Genomic DNA, 17,943 nt, shown 5'->3' on the forward strand with positions numbered 1-17,943 from the left:
CATTAGTAATTACCAGTGACGTACTGGTCAGGGAGGCAAAGGGGCGATCGCCTCCTGAGCTTTCGATAGTTTCATATTAATTTACCCGTACATAAAATGTAATATTAAAATATAATGGTAAAACACCAATCATTTACTATTAGAATATTCGAATTTGAATGAATTGAGCACAATTAACTAAAAATATTTATTAATTAAAATGTTAAGTAGGTTCAGTTTACCAACCACCCCCGGGTCCCTCGATATCCAGTCCGACCCTGGTAATTACCATTAGTTTTTAACGTATTTAACTTCCATAACCAATGTAACTTAATAGTTTATAACGAGTATGGATTGGAGTATGGAGTTTAAAGTGATGAGATAAGCAAAAAATTCTTCACGAATTTGAAGTGAAGAAAACGTCATATTATTTTATACTATTATCGCCTAAAGACAAAATTCATCACCGATTGGATTAGCATATGTACAGTATTTTTTTTTTTTTGTCCAGTTGTTTTTTCTATAATTTAAATCCAAAATAAATAAATTATACATATATATATATATATTAAAATCATTTCAATAAAACTTCAATAAATATCGCCGATATCAAATGGAAAGTAGTTATCTTCGACTGCCGAAGGAAATGCGTAAACGTAATTTAGAAAATGTGTACACCCGTAACATTATAACGTATAGCACTGGTCTACCCACGTTCCTGACGAACGGAATCGTTCGATTTGTACAGAATAAAAATGTGTACATACACATGAAATAAACGAATTATCAACAAAGTTTTTCGTTAAAGAAAAAAAAAATTGTTCAATAACTTCTTACGTTTTCCGCGTCCGACGCGTACGTTAATAGTAATAACACTAGCAATTACCGTTAGTATCAAGTAAACCGCAGCGGATGAATGGAAACCGTAACCGTAATCGTTTCAACGGACGGCGGCACAAGATGGAATAAAAAACGCGTTCGCTCGCGGAGGTACGGCACCTTTTATAAATAGCCATTACGTCGAATCGCATTGAAAAGTTTCGTGGTTTCGCGCGAGCTCGGAAATAAAAGGTCACCCGCGGTCGCGTAATCCGATATCGCCTGCCCGTAATCGTTCCGTGTAGACCATCGTCGTGTCCAACGACGTACACATGTTTGCGTTTATTTCTTTCTTTCCTTTTTTTTTTTTTTTTGTTGTTCCTTTTCCGTTTCCACAACATTCTCGTACACGCGCGTAGGTCGATGTGGCACGTTTGCACCGCCTATAAACACGTATAAAAATTCGCGCAACACTGACACCGGCCGCGCGGTAGCCGTGGATAGCTATGAAATGAGATTAAATAAAAATAAAATAATAGAGTGCAGCAGAACAAATCCTACCAAGCTAGAAAAAACAATAGATAACACACACACACACACATACATATAGAACAAGTACAAAAATTGAAATACTTGGGAAGTATAATAACAGAGGATGGCCGCAACGAAGCTGACATTCTTTGCAGAATAACGCAAGCGAAGAAGGCTTTTCAAAATGAAAAACATTAATAATAACTTATTGATCACTAATTATTATTTAATTATTCCAATTATTTCTAATAATTATTCCATATGTATTATGTGTTCTTACAGACAAGAAAACAGATCTTAAAAATATACGTGTGAAGTATTGCCCTATATGGGTGTGAAACTTGGAAGGTTAGTGAAGTAGAAAGAAACAAACTTGAGCCTTCGAAATGCAGTGTTATCAAAAAATACTTAATGGACTGAAAGGATGCAAATGAAACAGTACTAACTAGAGTAAAAGAAAAACGACAATTGTAGCATAGTGTTAAGGTTAGAAGAGACAAAATGATAGGGCACATACTACGTCATGATAGTTTAACGAAGAATGTCATAGAAGGTTATATTGGAAGAGGAAGGCCAATTATGGAATATATGAAACAAATCATGATTGACATGGGAAAGAATAGCTACAGGGAACTAAAGGAATTAAGTTATAATAGGAAAACATGGAGGACTGCAGCAAACCAGTCAGACGACTGAAGACGCAAAGAAGAAGAAATACCTATTGGGTTTAATTAATGTTTATTAATGTTCTGATAATAATAACATTTGCCTAGAATTATTCATACAATATTATGAAAATATTGTTTTGCCATCTGGGTATAAACACGCGCGCAACAGTGACACCCGCGCGGTAGCCGTACGTCGTTCGACGATTCTTACGCCGTCGGACGTAATAATATTATATTCTATGAGTACGGCTATCGATCGCGCGAAACAACAATAACGATGATGATAACAGCCATCGTTTCCGAAGCAGTGCCTTCGCCGTCCGATTACGATCGTATGTTTCGTGGCCCACGGGGCTGCTCAAAACTCCTGCCCTGGACGGCCCGCAGTTATTACGATTGAGAAACGGACTTAATTGCTCCGGAGAACGAGTAAAATGTCTTAAAAAAAATTAAAAATACCTTTAAACGCACTGTCAATAACAGACATTTTTTTTTTTTTTTTTAAATGCACCGAAAAAGTGCTCTATAAATTATTTTTAACATTGAAACATTTTTTTTTTTTTGTTACTGTACATTTTTATTCTTATTAGTCATTCGCCTTCTTTAATATTATTAACCCGAACAATTATTTTCAAAAAATTACTGTACGATTTAGATAGATGGATTCGTTACACTTTTACCTTGTGTTTCATAGGAATTCAACATAAATTAATATAAGAATTTCAACTAAATTTTTATCGAATTCTATCCGTTCTTATATAAAAAATAACTTTAATACATAAATATACTCAAAAAGAGTAAAACAACTTAAAAAATTTAAAAAAATAATAAAAAATTAAAATTACTTTTTTATAATACCTTGGTACACGAAATGAACTTTGTGCTCAGAAAGCAATATTTTTGGATATATAGAAAAAAAATACAATTTTCATTCAAATCTGTGTCCTAATTATTATTATAGATCGGCCTCACTACCGTTGTTTGTTTTTTTTTGTTCTAACGGAAAAAAAATTAATGTACAAATGTCACGTGCGAAGACGAAGCTAGAACAATAACGATTAATAATTTTCGCGTGGCAGAACGCGGTGTTTAAAAAATAAATAAAACTCAACGTCTCGTCACTATGAATTATACAAAAAAATATCGTGCTTCTCCGTGGTGTCGATCGAAAAAAACGCTACGCTGGTGCGTTTTTGTATGTTACGTGAAACCTTGATTTTTATCACGCAATAACTTTACATTTTTCTGTTGGTCCGTTGGCTGCGCGATAATTGTTGTCTGCTCGTGTCGTAAATTCAAATACCGGTATCTCCTCATAGGTGTACCCATCAACTTTGGTTATTCAATTTGATCGGCGTCTAAGTTACCAATTTTTATTTATTTATTTATTTATTTATTTATTTTTTTACTCCACAACCCTCCACTTCTAAGAGTACGCCCTACTTTGCGCGCGGACTTCTATCGATTCGTGCGAGGCCATACTACCAGTGTTGAGTCCGGATAAACACTTTTTTATCTAGATGAACATAAAAATTGTACACCGAAAATCTATTTAGATAAACATAAAAATAAGCCCAACTAAATTATCTTTATAAAACATAAGTTATATCTAGATAAAAATCAGATATATTAATATAAAAAAAAAAAAAAAAAAAAATCTGGCCTACCACGAATTAAACATTTTGTATATGTTTGAGGCATCTGAAGTAGGTCTGGATTTTAAAGGGTCTTATATGTTTAAAATGAAAATAACATGTTGGTAAAAATGTGATAGTACATGTCCATTTCTAAATCCCATTTAAGCGTTGAAGCTTTACGTGGTAATACCGAACGTGCTGGAAAAATACTAGCGAATGGTTATTGGTGGTGAATGGGCAATAAGTTTACCAATTTGGTCATTTAGTGCGTCACGATATTTTACAATTTATCAATATAACATTAACGAAAAGTAAATTTCTCCACATCGATCAAAGTATTTATTTTCAAGAAGATTTTAAATCCGAGTTTAATCGCGAGTCCCTAAAGCACTCAGAACTTTAATGAATTATTACATATAAAAAAATACGTATCCACATGAATACATAGTAGACAACTGAAGTGTTCATCTATGATGGATAAACAGCAACAAATTTATATTTCTATCCAGATAAAATAAAAGATGATTTGTATTTTCATCTAGAAAATTATCTGTATAATTCTCGACACTGCACACCGCTGTACACGTATCGATTCAGGTATCAAATCGTTTTGGGCGTTCATTGTTTTAGTTACACAGTATTAGTTTACACATTTATCGTCCTACATTGCACGGCATTCCCCGGGAGAACTGCTGAAATAAAATATTCACCACGTCTCGATGTTGTCAGTTATCACTATACCACGTATTTGGGCGAAATAACGTTGCCCAGCGCATCGTTTCTACACGTTCATCACCCAAGTTAAAATCGACCGTTTAATAATTTTAAAAAAAAACCTATTTTTACTGTTCTGATCGTATATTTCCATACGATGTTTTGTTAAAAACGAGTTGTAACGCATATATAGGTACGTGTTCGAGAATATCTCGGTTTCGGGGCTTGACTCCTGTCAGCCCTGAATGCGTTGTACTATAATTACATTTTCATTATGTCATAGTCGTTGTACGTCATGTTAAATAACTGACGCGGGGGTCGTTCCTTCGAATAATTTTCGGCTGATATGATGATATTTGCAGACTTGGTCGACTTGGCACACGCGATTCGATATACGTCGTAGTGTGTTTACTTCAATTCACATAGTACTGCTCATTATTTGCGTTTCGGCTCGGTCGAAAAAAAAAAAACAACAAAAATTAAAAACAAAACACGACGCAATTGTCCTCTACTATTGTTCCTGCTCTTAGGAATCATTCGGATCATTTTCAATTATATATAAACTGCATAAACGCCCATTTGACGAACATCGTGTGCCGGTATAGGTGTGCGTGCATGAATATTTATAAATTACAAATGCAAACAAAATATTATTATTATTTGTATTATTATTAAATTGTTTTATGCACAGGACCACGGTTTCATTTTTATCGTGCGTTTGAAGGAAAAATTAACAAACGTTTTACAGTATGAATTGCAATAATTAGAATCGTATTGTTGTGGCCATAGGTACTTTGAATGTTTTATTAGTCGTTATCGCGAAGAAAATCTTTACCAGGCACGATGGCGGCGTTTGAACTAACATGACAAAATAAAATATTATACGAATTTAAATACATATTGAACTTTCATTTTGCTCATTTTAAGGTATAAACATTGCTATAAGATATAGTGGATGTTATTCAATAGATTTGTGTACAACTAAAGTTCAAGGAATACGCCTGCATTATGGTCATGTATAGGTCGCAATTTACCGTGGGTGTAAAAGAATATAGTTGTCTACAATATACGTGTACATTTAATGGTATGATTTTAATATAAAATAAAAAATAATAATAGCTCGTGACCACTTTTAACCTTTTTGGAATGAAAAAGTAATTAATAATAGTATGTCCTTCCGTCACATAAAATTGACGTCAATATCGTTTTCCTACGGTCACTATTATACGAACACGTAAACACAATAAGAGTTTAAAACGGTTTTATTTTATTTTTCGACTTTTTAGAAAAATACGCGTGTAAAAACACGTTTTTAATTTTAACAAGTTGATATACATCGGTGCGCTCGAGTTAAAATTAAAATATATATATATATAAAAACTAACAATAGTTTTCATGAAACAAATGTTAATTAAATACACATTCCAGCCGGGCCTTGTTGAACAGAAAAAATATGTTTTTTATATTTTTCACGTAGTGCAAAATTTAGCGAAACAGTTGATAATTATCGATTACAATTCGAACTGCCCACGCGATTAAAATTCGAAATCGCGTGTGTTCAACAATGTACGTTCTCCTGGAATTTCGTTCAATCAATACGTCCTCGAACGCCACTGCAGTACAGGAAATGTTTAGTTAAAAAAAAAAAAAATGGTAATAATAACGGATAATAAATAATAATAATTACAATCGAATACAACAGAGAACACGAATAATTTACATATCGCATTGGAGTAAATATAAATATATGTAAATATATTAATAAGTAAATATAATGTAAATATAATAATCGTCAAGCCGATAAAGCGTGTCTTAGGATCTCGACGTTTGTTCGGACGCGACGAAACGAACCGAATGAATAATAACGCGTCGTCGTGCACGGCATACGTCCGCGACAAGTCGAGGTAAGATCGGTTTCGCGCGAACGGCGAGACCGTTCGAAGTGTACGCGCACCTGTTGTATCGCACCGATCATTGTGTGCTCTTTATCTAAACAGACCGCATGCATTACACTTACGGTGCCTGCAGTCAAGTATTGTGTTTACTGTTGTCGTTCACTGTTGCTATCTGCATTGTTACGTCGGTACGGATCGAATGACGTTCTTACCGATCGACCGAATTTACGTGTTGTTACGCGCATCAAGCATATCACGATCGGCAGGGAGGGGCTAGTGCAAACACTTCATCGGATGTATATATACGTACACGCGCGATCGGTCGGGGCACACCGTCGAATCGGAACTGACAACTTTTCTCGCTGTTCCACGACAACGGCCAATGCTCCGATAGCCGAAGCCGAACACCGAATCCGTTACGAAGTGCCCGATCCGATCGACTGCTGCCCGCGGCTATTTCGGAACCGCACCGCCGGCCATGGTTTCGGACCGGTCGAAATGCGTCGCGTGCTTGCTGTTGTGCTGGCTCTCGGCGACCCTGACGCTCGGCTCGCAGGACGTGCAGGACGTGCAAGACCCGATCGATTACGGTTTGCCGGACCACACGGAACCGGTGTCGTACGCGTTGAGCATGAGGCCCGTCATCAATCCCGTCAACGGCACGTACACGTTCAACGGCAGCGTCGAGGTGGTCATATCGGCGGTGCGCTACACGACCGTGGTGGTGCTCAACTCCAAGGACCTGATCGTGTCCTCGGTGTCCGGCTTCGAAGACGTCCGCACAGGACGTCACGCGGTGGCCGTGGAGGGTTTCGAGTGCGACGCACTCCGCGAACAGTTGATCGTCACGCTCGCGCGGTCCCTGGTGCCCACCCGATTTTACCGGTTCACCGTCCAGTTCTCCGGCACGTTGCGCAACGACTTCACAGGATTTCACAAATACTTTTACGACTCTACCAACGGATCGAGGTACTGCAGGGCGTTGGCCCAAGAGTGATTCTAGTCCCTCCCCTGTTCGCAAAACAAACGGTCGTACTCGACAGCAATGTTTTTGTACTTCGATCTCTTGATTAATCTCATATGTTTTGGTCCTGCCGTTTCACTATTATCATAATACCGTAACACCACCAGTGGAAATCGTTTCGATGTATTTGATTTGGTTATTTTTTTCGTGTAGATGGATAGCTCTGACTCAGTTCAAGCCAGTGTATGCCAGGAGAGCTTTTCCTTGCTATGACGAACTGAAGTTCAAAACTCCGTTCAAGATATCGATCGCTAGACAAATCAAGCATTTCTCACTGTCCAACATGCCACTGATCCTTACTGAAATCAAGTAGGTTCTATGTTTCTCTGCACGCGTATCGTTGTGCCGTTCCGGTGAACACTATATTTTTTTTTTTTTTGATACTTTCTTGATTTCTAGAAGAAAAAAAAAACTAGCCCCTCAAATCGTTTTTAATTCTATTATTTTTATCTAGTCCACGGAGCGGTTGGGCATGGGATCACTTCGAAACTACAAAACCAATACCCACGTTTTTAGTAGCGTTTATGGTATCTGATTTCGATAGAAACGCATTGAACGACGAGAGTATTGCCATGTACACGCGAAAAGAGTTCATCGAGAACACGGCGTATATGATGAAAAAAGTGCCGCAATTACTCGAAAGCGTAGAGAAGTTCACTGAAATACAGTACATGTTACCCAAGTTAGACTTGGTGGGCGTTCCTTTATTAGATGCCTATAATATGGAAAATTGGGGTCTAAATTCTTACGAGTAAGTATTTCACCGATTTATTTATCATGTTGAGCATATCACGGTCTTGACATTGACTCTTCATATCGCGCCGTCATTTCATGTAATTTTTTGCGCTTATCGGAAACATAACCGCATGAAAATCATTAATCGTTGTTGATGTATTTTTCTCATTTTTTCTCTCCCTTCCCTCATCTCCAGGGAATTCTACGTGACTTTATCGAACAATTCAGAAATGGAGGACAAGATTTCAGGAATCATGACCGTGCTACACGCGATTTTGCGCCAGTGGTTCGGCAACATGGTGACGACCCCTACGTGGGACTTCTCGTGGTTGAACGAGGGAATGTGCAACTATTTGAACTATTACTTAGCGGACACGGTGGGTGTTCAACGGCTACGAGTTGCAGACAAAACAATAATAATAATGACAATGCGTCTCGTCATTGTTGCAGATCGAACCCGGATGGAACTTACACGAACGGTTTATCGAAAACGTGCATCAGCGAGCCCTGACCTGGGATCAATACGACGACACGCACCCGCTGACGCTTCCCCGACTGAATTCGGAAGAGATCATAGACGGATTCGACGTGATCACGATCGACAAGAGCGCAGCGTTATTCAGAATGTTGAAGCACGCAGTGGGCGAATCTTACTTCAAAATGTCGTTGAACAAATACCTCGACGATTTCGCGTGAGTCACTGTACATACTATAACTATTACGATAGAACCGTAGGTAGGGATTTCCCGAATTTGCCGTAAAGCCTACTTTATATCGGATTTTCGAACTCTTTCGAAATTTCACATAATGGAATTAATCGAATTAGAGAATCAACAAAAAGTCAATTAGTACGCGAGACGTTCAACATATAAAAAACCGATCACGGAAAAATCGATCCAAAGTAGACTTTGCGACAGGTTCAAATGAGTTTTGAAAATCCCCATCGCATCGTTACGATAATTGCCCCGAGACGGAAACCGTGGTCCGCAACCGTCTCTTAAAGGCGATCTTAACCGCAGAAACGGTTCCGGATCAAAGTCTCTGGGTTGCAAATACCGATTGAAGGTCAGTAAAAAAAAAAAAAAAACGAGTTCAACATAATACTTAAATATTTGCATGTTGATATATTAAACGACCGAAAAAAAGAAAAATTAAACGTAAGTAGGTGCCTTGATTAAAAGGTAAAATTAAAAACGGGTCGGATCGTTTTAGATTTCGGTTGTAGAGGTCCCTTATCGAGGCCCCGGTGCATGGCATCCGCCGCGTCCCCTTGTAAGTCAAGCACCGAAGGTCGATAGGGTCGAAATATCGCGGTACACGCGGTTAGAAGTTCGTGCACCGCGACGCAGTGGGAAAAAAAAACGATAAAATCCAAACAAAACTGCCACTACGCGTTAAACGCATGTTCTACGCCGCAGGTACGCGGAGGCCCTTCCCAGAGATCTGTGGAGCGCGTTCGACAACATGCTGTACGACGACGACGTGGAAATCGGAGGCGGCAACGTCACGGTTGAGGCGTACATGCGCACGTGGACGGAGCAGGCCGGCTACCCGCTGATCGACGTCCAGCCGGCGGCGGACGGTTCCGGTGCGGTCATCGTGACGCAGGTACTAACGACGTTTGCCCCGAGCCACGTTTAACGGGAGGCAATGACCCCGGGGTGGCAAATTTTATGATGTTCGATGGGGCGACAAATTTTTGAGGATCAATATAAAATAAAAATAAATATAATTATAATTTTTCTTGCATGACTGCATAACTATAATACGTACATGTTATTTCTATTACATAAATTATTTTTTATTTTGAATTGTAATTTTTTTAAGGACAGCATGTTTTAATTCGCCCCGGGGCGGCTACATAGCTTAACGCGGCACTGCGTTTTCTACGGCAATTTTTGTTTCCACGCGCGTTGTTTTCCGTCGGTTCTCGTCCACGATCGGTTCAAATGCTCGGAGTTGACATCCGACACGGATCGAAAAAGATTTCCGTCCCGTAGAATAGGTGTTTGCGTTCCGCAGCGGAGATTGACGTTTCTGTGTCAATATCCGTGTTCGTCTTTTCAGTGGTCGACAGGGCTGTATCGCGACCCGTGTGAAAGCCACAATCACTTTAATGTGTTTACTGCCGACTGACGGCTCGCGGATAAAACCCGTACGATTTTTATGCGGTTTCAGGAACACTTTTCTTTGTCGGTCCCGCGCCAAACGAACGGCACGAAATGGTTTGTCGGCCTCACGTATACCACGGAGCGGACCGGAGATTTCGACCAGGTGACACCGACCGTCTGGTTGAAGCCCGAGGACGAACAAACAATCGTACCTATGGCCGTCGATTCAGGATGGACGATATTTAACATCCAGTCCACAGGTAACAAGTGTGTATTAAAGGAAAGATAAAGAAAGAGGGAGAGGATGAGAATATATGGATCGAATATCCATTGACCTCTTTTATTCCGCGATCCCCTAGCACGTTTTTGAAAATCTCACCCCCCCCCTCCATACACGATCAATTTAGATTTAAAATAAAACTGTTAACATATTATTTTGCTCCTTTTCGAAAAACCTTATTTTTCTCAATCGACAGTTTACTAAGTTAAATTTTCATTTCCGTTCCCAGCTCACAATTTTGAAAAACAACGCTTACTCACCGATGACCGCTCGTTTCTCCCCAGATCGATAGACCGTTAGACGATAACCCGTAAATGTTTTTTTTTGTCCATAACTCTCTTATGCCGATACCAATAGGTTTCTACCGCGTGAACTACGACCAAAAGAATTGGAAGCTCCTGTTGATCCAGTTGATCACCGAACCCGACCGGATTCACGTGCTGAACCGAGCCCAAATCGTGGACGACGCGTATCACCTGTCCATGGCTAACGTGGTACCGTACGACTATTACATATCGTTGCTCGAGTACCTGCTGATGGAAGACCACGTGGTGCCTTGGAACACCGCGGTGAACGGGTTATCGTCGACCCTGGACGGGCTCCGGCGTTACCCGGCGGAACATCGAAAGTTCGAGGTAAGTCGAAAACGGTGGCCTCGATGGCGGATATAACGGCCGCGAGCGACGATTTTACCGCGGAAACAGTGTAAAGGTCCCCACACACTGCCGCGGTGGCGGTGGCGATTATTATCCAGTACAAACATAATATATTTATATATTACCATTGATTATAAATATTTATAATCAATGATATTACATACAATAATTGTATAGTTAATTAATTAATTCCTATGTCATTGATAAATTGACGATTTATCTATATAGTACGTCAGTAGGTACTACATTAAGTACTTATACTATTGTACATATCATATTCATTATATATATATATATATATATATATAATATTATTTCGATTATTTTTATATGAATTATTTTTAATTAAGTTAAATAGTATATTAAACTATAACTTGAATAGTTTCTAGGAAATAATCGAAGTATAGACTAATATACACCATATATATTAGATAGTAATAGGTACTATTAGCGTACATTTGATAAGTCAATTGAAAATACCGCTGAGCGGTGGCGGTGAAATCGAGCATGCTGCGGTTTTTAAAATATCGAAGCGGCGATATTTTACCACGGTCGAATTACCGCAGCAGTGTGCGGACTCCCATTACAATACGTGTGTACAAATTTAACGCCACCGCGGCAGTGTGTGGAGACCTTTACGCGCTACGTTTTCGTTACGCCGAAACGTGTTGTCGGCCGCAGGAATACGCGAACGGCTTGGCGGAGATTCTGTACGACAAATTGGCCGCCAACAAGATGGGCGACGAGTCGACGAAAATCGGCAGGAGCAGATTGTTAGCGTGGACGTGCAAACTGGGCAACTCGCGGTGTCGAACGTCAGCGTTGAAACACTTTGACGCGTGGGCCGACGGACACGGGTTAGTACACAAAACGGTGATGCGATCTTAGGCATACGAACAATAATCCGTACGGGATCTGCAGTGTTAACAATGATAATACCGCGATTTATTTTATTGATTTATTGACACGCCTGTTTAACACAAGTACAGGTATTTAAAAAGTTGTTCATTGTAAGTACGAATTTATGATAACATCTTAATATGTTACGAGAAAAAAAAAATGGGTTATAAGATTGTAGCAATAAAAAACTACAACAGGTGCTAAATATCCATGGTTAGCAGTGATGATGGCTTTAGGTAGGTCTATCGTAAAAAAAATTATATTGTCGAAATTACCTTAAAGAAATAGCCGATCTAGTGGAATATATTGACTATAATTAGTGCGATGAGTTTCTACATGAAATGTTGTACGAGGTCGGGTGTAGTATTATGGTAGGCGGTAAAAGAAAAGTGATTCAAGCGAAGAGCAAGATATTCCATTAAATAATTTGTGTAAAAAAATGTTGTTTAAAAAGAAAATCTTTAATTCTAAGTGTTCTTCAAATTTGCCCCCGTAGTTTAATATTTAATATTTCCTCATAGTTATTTGACAGTTGAACATAAACGATTCAATTGAATTATTCAAAAAATGTTGAAATTTTTATAAACGACATCAGTATTTGGTTTCAATGTACATATTTCCCAAAGTCGGAAACTTCCATGCGTCTAGTGGTTTCTTGAAGTTTCCATCGAATTCGACATACATATATTGAAGGCTTAGGTATTTCAGTACTGCATATTATTCATGAACGTTGCTTATAACAATATGAACGCCTATATTGCTTATCATAAAAATATTTATTATGCTTTTGAGTTAATCGTGGACAAACAGCCGGTTAGATAAGATTTACGTCGGCTTCTGGATGGGTATAGAAATAATTACAAACAATAGCGTTCTTCAATATGTTTTTAGTATATTAACAATGACAATTTTCGAAACGGAAATTTCATCGAATTCAATACTCTTGTATTATAATACGAAATCGAAACACTATGTAGTTGTTGTGTGTTCAGTAAATTTACAGTCGAGTGGTTATGTTGTTTTTAATATTGACATTCTGTAATCTGATAACGACCAAATTATGTATTACGTAGTGTATATCTGTACACTACATAACTTACTATTCAAGTTAACCTAAATTTCAACGAGATTTTAACTCTTTCTTTTTTTATTATTATTATCTCTCAAACAAAGCAATTGGTACACACCTCAACGTGTACGTATTAATTCAGAGATAACAGTATTATACGATGGTATATAGTATTACACTCGTATTTTAATGTTTTTTACGTTGATTTACCGTAACAAAACTGCAGTTAGTATTTGATAAGATACATGAATTAAATACGTTATATATGATATGATGTAAAAAAAATAAATAGTTTCATCAGCAATAAAAAGGTGTAAGCGACTTATAAAATAGAAATGGCTAATTTTCTTTTTGAAAGTCTCGGCGAAAGCACCATTAGTTAAATTTGTTGGCAGCGCGAATGGTACAAGTGACATAGTTGAGTGCAGTGAATGACAGAGTGGCGTCAGCTTCAAAACTAGTAGTTATAAACCAATCATTAACATTCGTTATATATTACGTTTCTAAGACGGTTTTTTGTGATTCTGAGCAATATTGTCAAAATGTCGTTTAAACCCCCTCCCCTTCTTCTATTGGGACTCGAATTATTATCGTTCCCGGAGCCGACTAACGTTTTACCATACTGCATTTCAATAACAGCACCAAAATAATATTGTACGCAGCTCTTGTTCGGATAACATCATACGCTTTGTAAGGTACCCTTTTTGTGGAATGATTTATCGTTACGCAGTAATTGAAATTCGAATCGTATTATTGAAAAAAGAAAAAATAATATCGAATTTTTACCGGCCACTCGAAGCAATTTTACAAATACCATGATATATCTGCGCCCCGCACTCGTGCATGTTTCCATTGCATATTAATTATGTAAAGTACCCGTGTACGTTCATAGCGCGTACGTGTACACAAACGTTATGCATTGACTTTTTAATAATTTAATTGTTATAATAACCCGTACGCGTGTTTTATTAGTATTTAACCATGTGGTTTTTTTTTTTATGTTCCCGCCCAGTATCCCGCCGGAAACGGAAGAAGCTGCTTTCTGCGAGGGCATGAAAAAAGGCGATTTCACGGTTTGGTCGAAAATGTACAAGTTCTATACGGCCGTGCGCTCGCCGTCGCGCAAGAAAATCGCTCTGAGAGCTTTGGCCTGCGCGGAAGACGTTGAAACGCTGTTCAAGTACGTTTATTAATATTAACGGCAATTATTCGAAAAAAATACTATACTTACCTGCTATACATACGTATCAATAACAAAACACTATCAAATCGACGGTATATTACAGAGTCGTATTTAAAAGGTGGTTCGAGGAGGCTATAACCCTCTCTGAAAATTTAAGGAGGTGGCAATATTTTTATGGTGATTCTAAACGAAATAAAATCGATTTTTTCCCATTCTTAACGGAAAATTATTCATGAATAAATGAAATTATATGAAAAATAAATTTCATATTATAAAATTATCATTCATATTTTTCAGTACCATACCAAATGTATACAAATTTAAGAATATTTTACTTGACATGGTATTTTATTGAGATATAGGTATTGGTTTAATCTTGATTTGTATGGGGACGGGATATTCAGATCGAAAGGTACTAAATTGTTTTATGGTACACCATCAATCTTATGAAAGACAAATTTCTATAAATTTATTTATATAATCATAACTCGGTTATTATTTTGGATTTAATATTAATTACAAGAATTGTGTTGTATTGTACTGAAATGGGGAAAATGAATTGCGAACTTGGTTTTTAACGAATAGCTGGGAGACACTTATTTTCGATTTTATGCTAATGGTAATAAGGGAATATTTTCACAATTGGGAGGTGAAATCTTAAACACAACCCCTCCCCCCAGGTAGGTCATGATATCGCGCGTCTAAGGATATCGTCGGCCACAACCGATATGCAAATCACAATTGCAGGTGTAATACACCGTCCTTTCGTTCGCGCATTGTTCCAGACGTCTACGGCTACTGCGATTGGATGGCACGGGTCCGGCAGGCACGAATAACTTCAGGACCGTTTTCGAAAATGTCGCCACCACTTCCCAGGGCGTCCGGGCACTGGCCGATTTCCTGTTGCGTGAGCTCGACGTGATCCTGGCGCTGGACGACGGTCACCGGTTGGCCACGTTCGCGTACTCCGTGTTGGCGTCGAAAGTGGCGATGGACGACGAAATACGGACGGTAAGTAACGTTCAGATAATGTAAACAGTGGCGTGGTGAACTCGAAAAATTTCAGAGGCAAGTAAATTTTGTTGAAACCCATCCACCCCAGGGGCGTATTCAAAGGGGTAGGGAGGCGAATGAGGTGATCACCCCTCCTGAAATCCGTATTCAGAGAATCGATTATATGTGAGATACACATAAGAAATTTTTTTAATATGGATCTTTTTACAACGAAATCAAATTATGCGTGGCTTTGAATACTGAATTTAGTTTTTTGACGGGTCCATACTTGGTGAAAAATCAAATAAAACACAATCGTAATTTTCAAAACACAAACAGGTGTTAAAAAAGAACTACACAAAAGTCAATTCTAAGTGAATCCAGCCTTAGATAAAAAAAAAAAAAAACCACAAACATTAAGGTATCACCTGATTTAAATATTACAATTAACAATTTTAACAATTTTACTTGTAAATTTTGAGTCTGAATTAAACAAGAAATTTGAGTCGTCGTCCCCTCTAGAAGTAAGTCTTAATACGCCTCTGACCTACCTCCCAAAAACTAAGAGGTGGCCGCCTCTCGATTACCCACATCACCACGCCACTGGTTGTAAACAACGTACTGTTCTCTGTTCGGTCTCTGTTCGTTCTCCGAACATAAACGTGGACGCGTTACGATTCCGTTTGTCCTGTTATTGTGTAGATGAACGAGATAAGAGCAGCTGCTCGGTCGACCCGTCTCAAATCCGCGTTCGACCAAATACACGAGAGAATTGAATCGAATTCGAAATGGATAGAACGGGATCTCAAGAAGATCATCAGAGCGATCGGCAAATGAAAACGATCCGGACATTTCAGTACCTACTACACGAACCCACGAACTGTTTACTATGTATTATGCATTATTATCAATGTGTTACCGAACTTGTATTTTTATAAAATACTTAATCGCACTACGCTCCGTTTCCGTGCACCTTCAATATAACACATTTATTGTTTATATTATCACCGTAGTAAAAATATGTGCACACGGTGAATGTGCTAATAAATTATTGTTTCCTTATTGCGAAACGTCAATTGCATGTTGTTCATTTGTATTGATCCTATCCTTAAGGAACGTTTCCTCGATGATTATTCTTGCGTGCAGCAGAATACATACAACAATTAGTAGTGTATTATATCTCAAGTTCAGGCGATCAGAAGTTAGCACCGCGTTAACGCGTTTTGCTGAACATATAAATAACCATGATAAGCTGACGGAATATCTGCGTAGGTATTTACGGTAATCCAGATATTCGGACGAACACTCAAATTCGAGTGATCGAACAATAACAATTGTGGTTAATCGAGCTCAGAGATACTATTACTTCTGATGTATATTTTGCTCGCGGCAACCGACGTAAGTTTTTTTTTTTATATACAAGATATTATACGTATGCGGATACGTTGGACTATGAAGCTTCGGATGTTTTAAATTAAAAACCACGTACGTAAATTGATCATGCACCGTTTAATGATCAAACCGATACAACACGAACTTCACATTTTATTATGAAGCGATGGATTAAAGTGCACAAGGGTAATGAACGCGAAAAGAACATTCATCTGGTGTCGGAAATATTGGACATTATTACGCATAGCTATTCCATCAACTTTTTCTTCAGTGACCATAAATCCATGGATTCTTCTATTTTGTTGTTAATATTTTTTAAATGATTCTGAGTAAAGGATCTTATGGTTTTAAAATGTTGACCATTTTTTTTTGTAATAACTTTTCTATAAAATAACATAGAAAAACTATATTTTAAAAACATTATTAATAAAAATTAGTCTATCAAATAATAACGAAGCTTTGTACAGAACAACATATTTTTGGTTAAAAAATATGTCACATCTGTCGAACTAGAACATTTTAAACAGATCGATGAAAAAAAAAGAACCTACCGACAACCAGACTAAAAACGGTAAAATATATGAACGGTATATTTTTTTAAACCGAAGCTTTGCTCATAATCTTTTGACTAAAGAAATGAGTTACCATTTATTTAAAACTCTATACACCCATTGCCGTTATCCAATCGGAGGACGAACTTCCGACACCATTATCTTACAGACTATTTATTTATTTTTTTTTTTGCATTTCGTCTGATCGTCGTCGATATTTAACGCGTTATATTTATTACGCCTGTATGCGATCGAATCTCGATCGGTAAAAAAAAAAAAACCGTTTGGGGGTTCTGAAAAAAATAACGAGAACGGAGCGAGCGCAATAAAATAATAATATCTATTCGACGGCCGTCGTGTGACCGAGAACAATGCAATACGGTCTCTCACGGTGATATGTAGCAGCGGTCGCCAACCTCTTGGACCTCACGGATCACTAAGTACATACTCTAAATTCTACGGAACACTTTCAGCTTAAAATAGCTTTTTACATAAGTACCGTTAAATAAATCGACGAGGTAAAATTTTTTTCGGTCATATTTAACTTGTTATTTTAATTGTTCACTGCAAATGGATCTATTATCCGCATAATACCATGTCTAGGGTTTTATTTTTTGGGGAAATGACGACAAAAAAGGATTCTGTAAGTAACGTTTACATTTTTCTGCGGACCATCTAAATTTTCTCGCGGACCACCGGTTGGCGACCACTGATTGTATAATATTCATTTCGGCGAATCCCAGGCACCGGTATACGGTTTTCGATACGAATCCATCCGCTGGGAACGTTCGACCCCCGGACGTAAA

At 38.0% G+C, this 17,943-nt stretch overlaps 1 protein-coding gene across 1 annotated transcript; it reads left to right on the forward strand.

Annotated features, from left to right (window-relative positions):
• The first annotated feature begins 6,551 nt into the window (after positions 1-6,551).
• LOC112679957 (thyrotropin-releasing hormone-degrading ectoenzyme-like) lies at positions 6,552-16,270 on the forward strand. The gene is made up of 12 exons (XM_025549910.1): positions 6,552-7,212; positions 7,421-7,576; positions 7,722-8,018; positions 8,199-8,379; positions 8,453-8,694; positions 9,421-9,610; positions 10,181-10,373; positions 10,751-11,028; positions 11,731-11,906; positions 14,031-14,198; positions 14,987-15,212; positions 15,897-16,270. Exons 1-12 carry the CDS (start codon positions 6,722-6,724, stop codon positions 16,029-16,031), a joined length of 2,733 nt encoding a protein of 910 aa, XP_025405695.1. The 5' UTR covers positions 6,552-6,721; the 3' UTR covers positions 16,032-16,270.
• The last annotated feature ends 1,673 nt before the right edge of the window (positions 16,271-17,943 follow it).

This window comes from Sipha flava, unplaced genomic scaffold (genome assembly GCF_003268045.1).
Source record: "Sipha flava isolate LNK unplaced genomic scaffold, YSA_version1 171_pilon_pilon, whole genome shotgun sequence".
NCBI classification, from domain to species: domain Eukaryota; kingdom Metazoa; phylum Arthropoda; class Insecta; order Hemiptera; family Aphididae; genus Sipha; species Sipha flava.

What these genes read in the sequence shown, in the direction of transcription:
- LOC112679957 (XM_025549910.1), top strand. Translation starts at nt 6,722, where the DNA reads ATGGTTTCGGACCGGTCGAAATGCGTCGCGTGCTTGCTGTTGTGCTGG. An exon ending in GACTCTACCAACGGATCGAG is followed by an intron (nt 7,213 to 7,420) that starts GTACTGCAGGGC and finishes TTTTTCGTGTAG; the next exon opens with ATGGATAGCTCTGACTCAGT. An exon ending in AAATACCTCGACGATTTCGC is followed by an intron (nt 8,695 to 9,420) that starts GTGAGTCACTGT and finishes TCTACGCCGCAG; the next exon opens with GTACGCGGAGGCCCTTCCCA.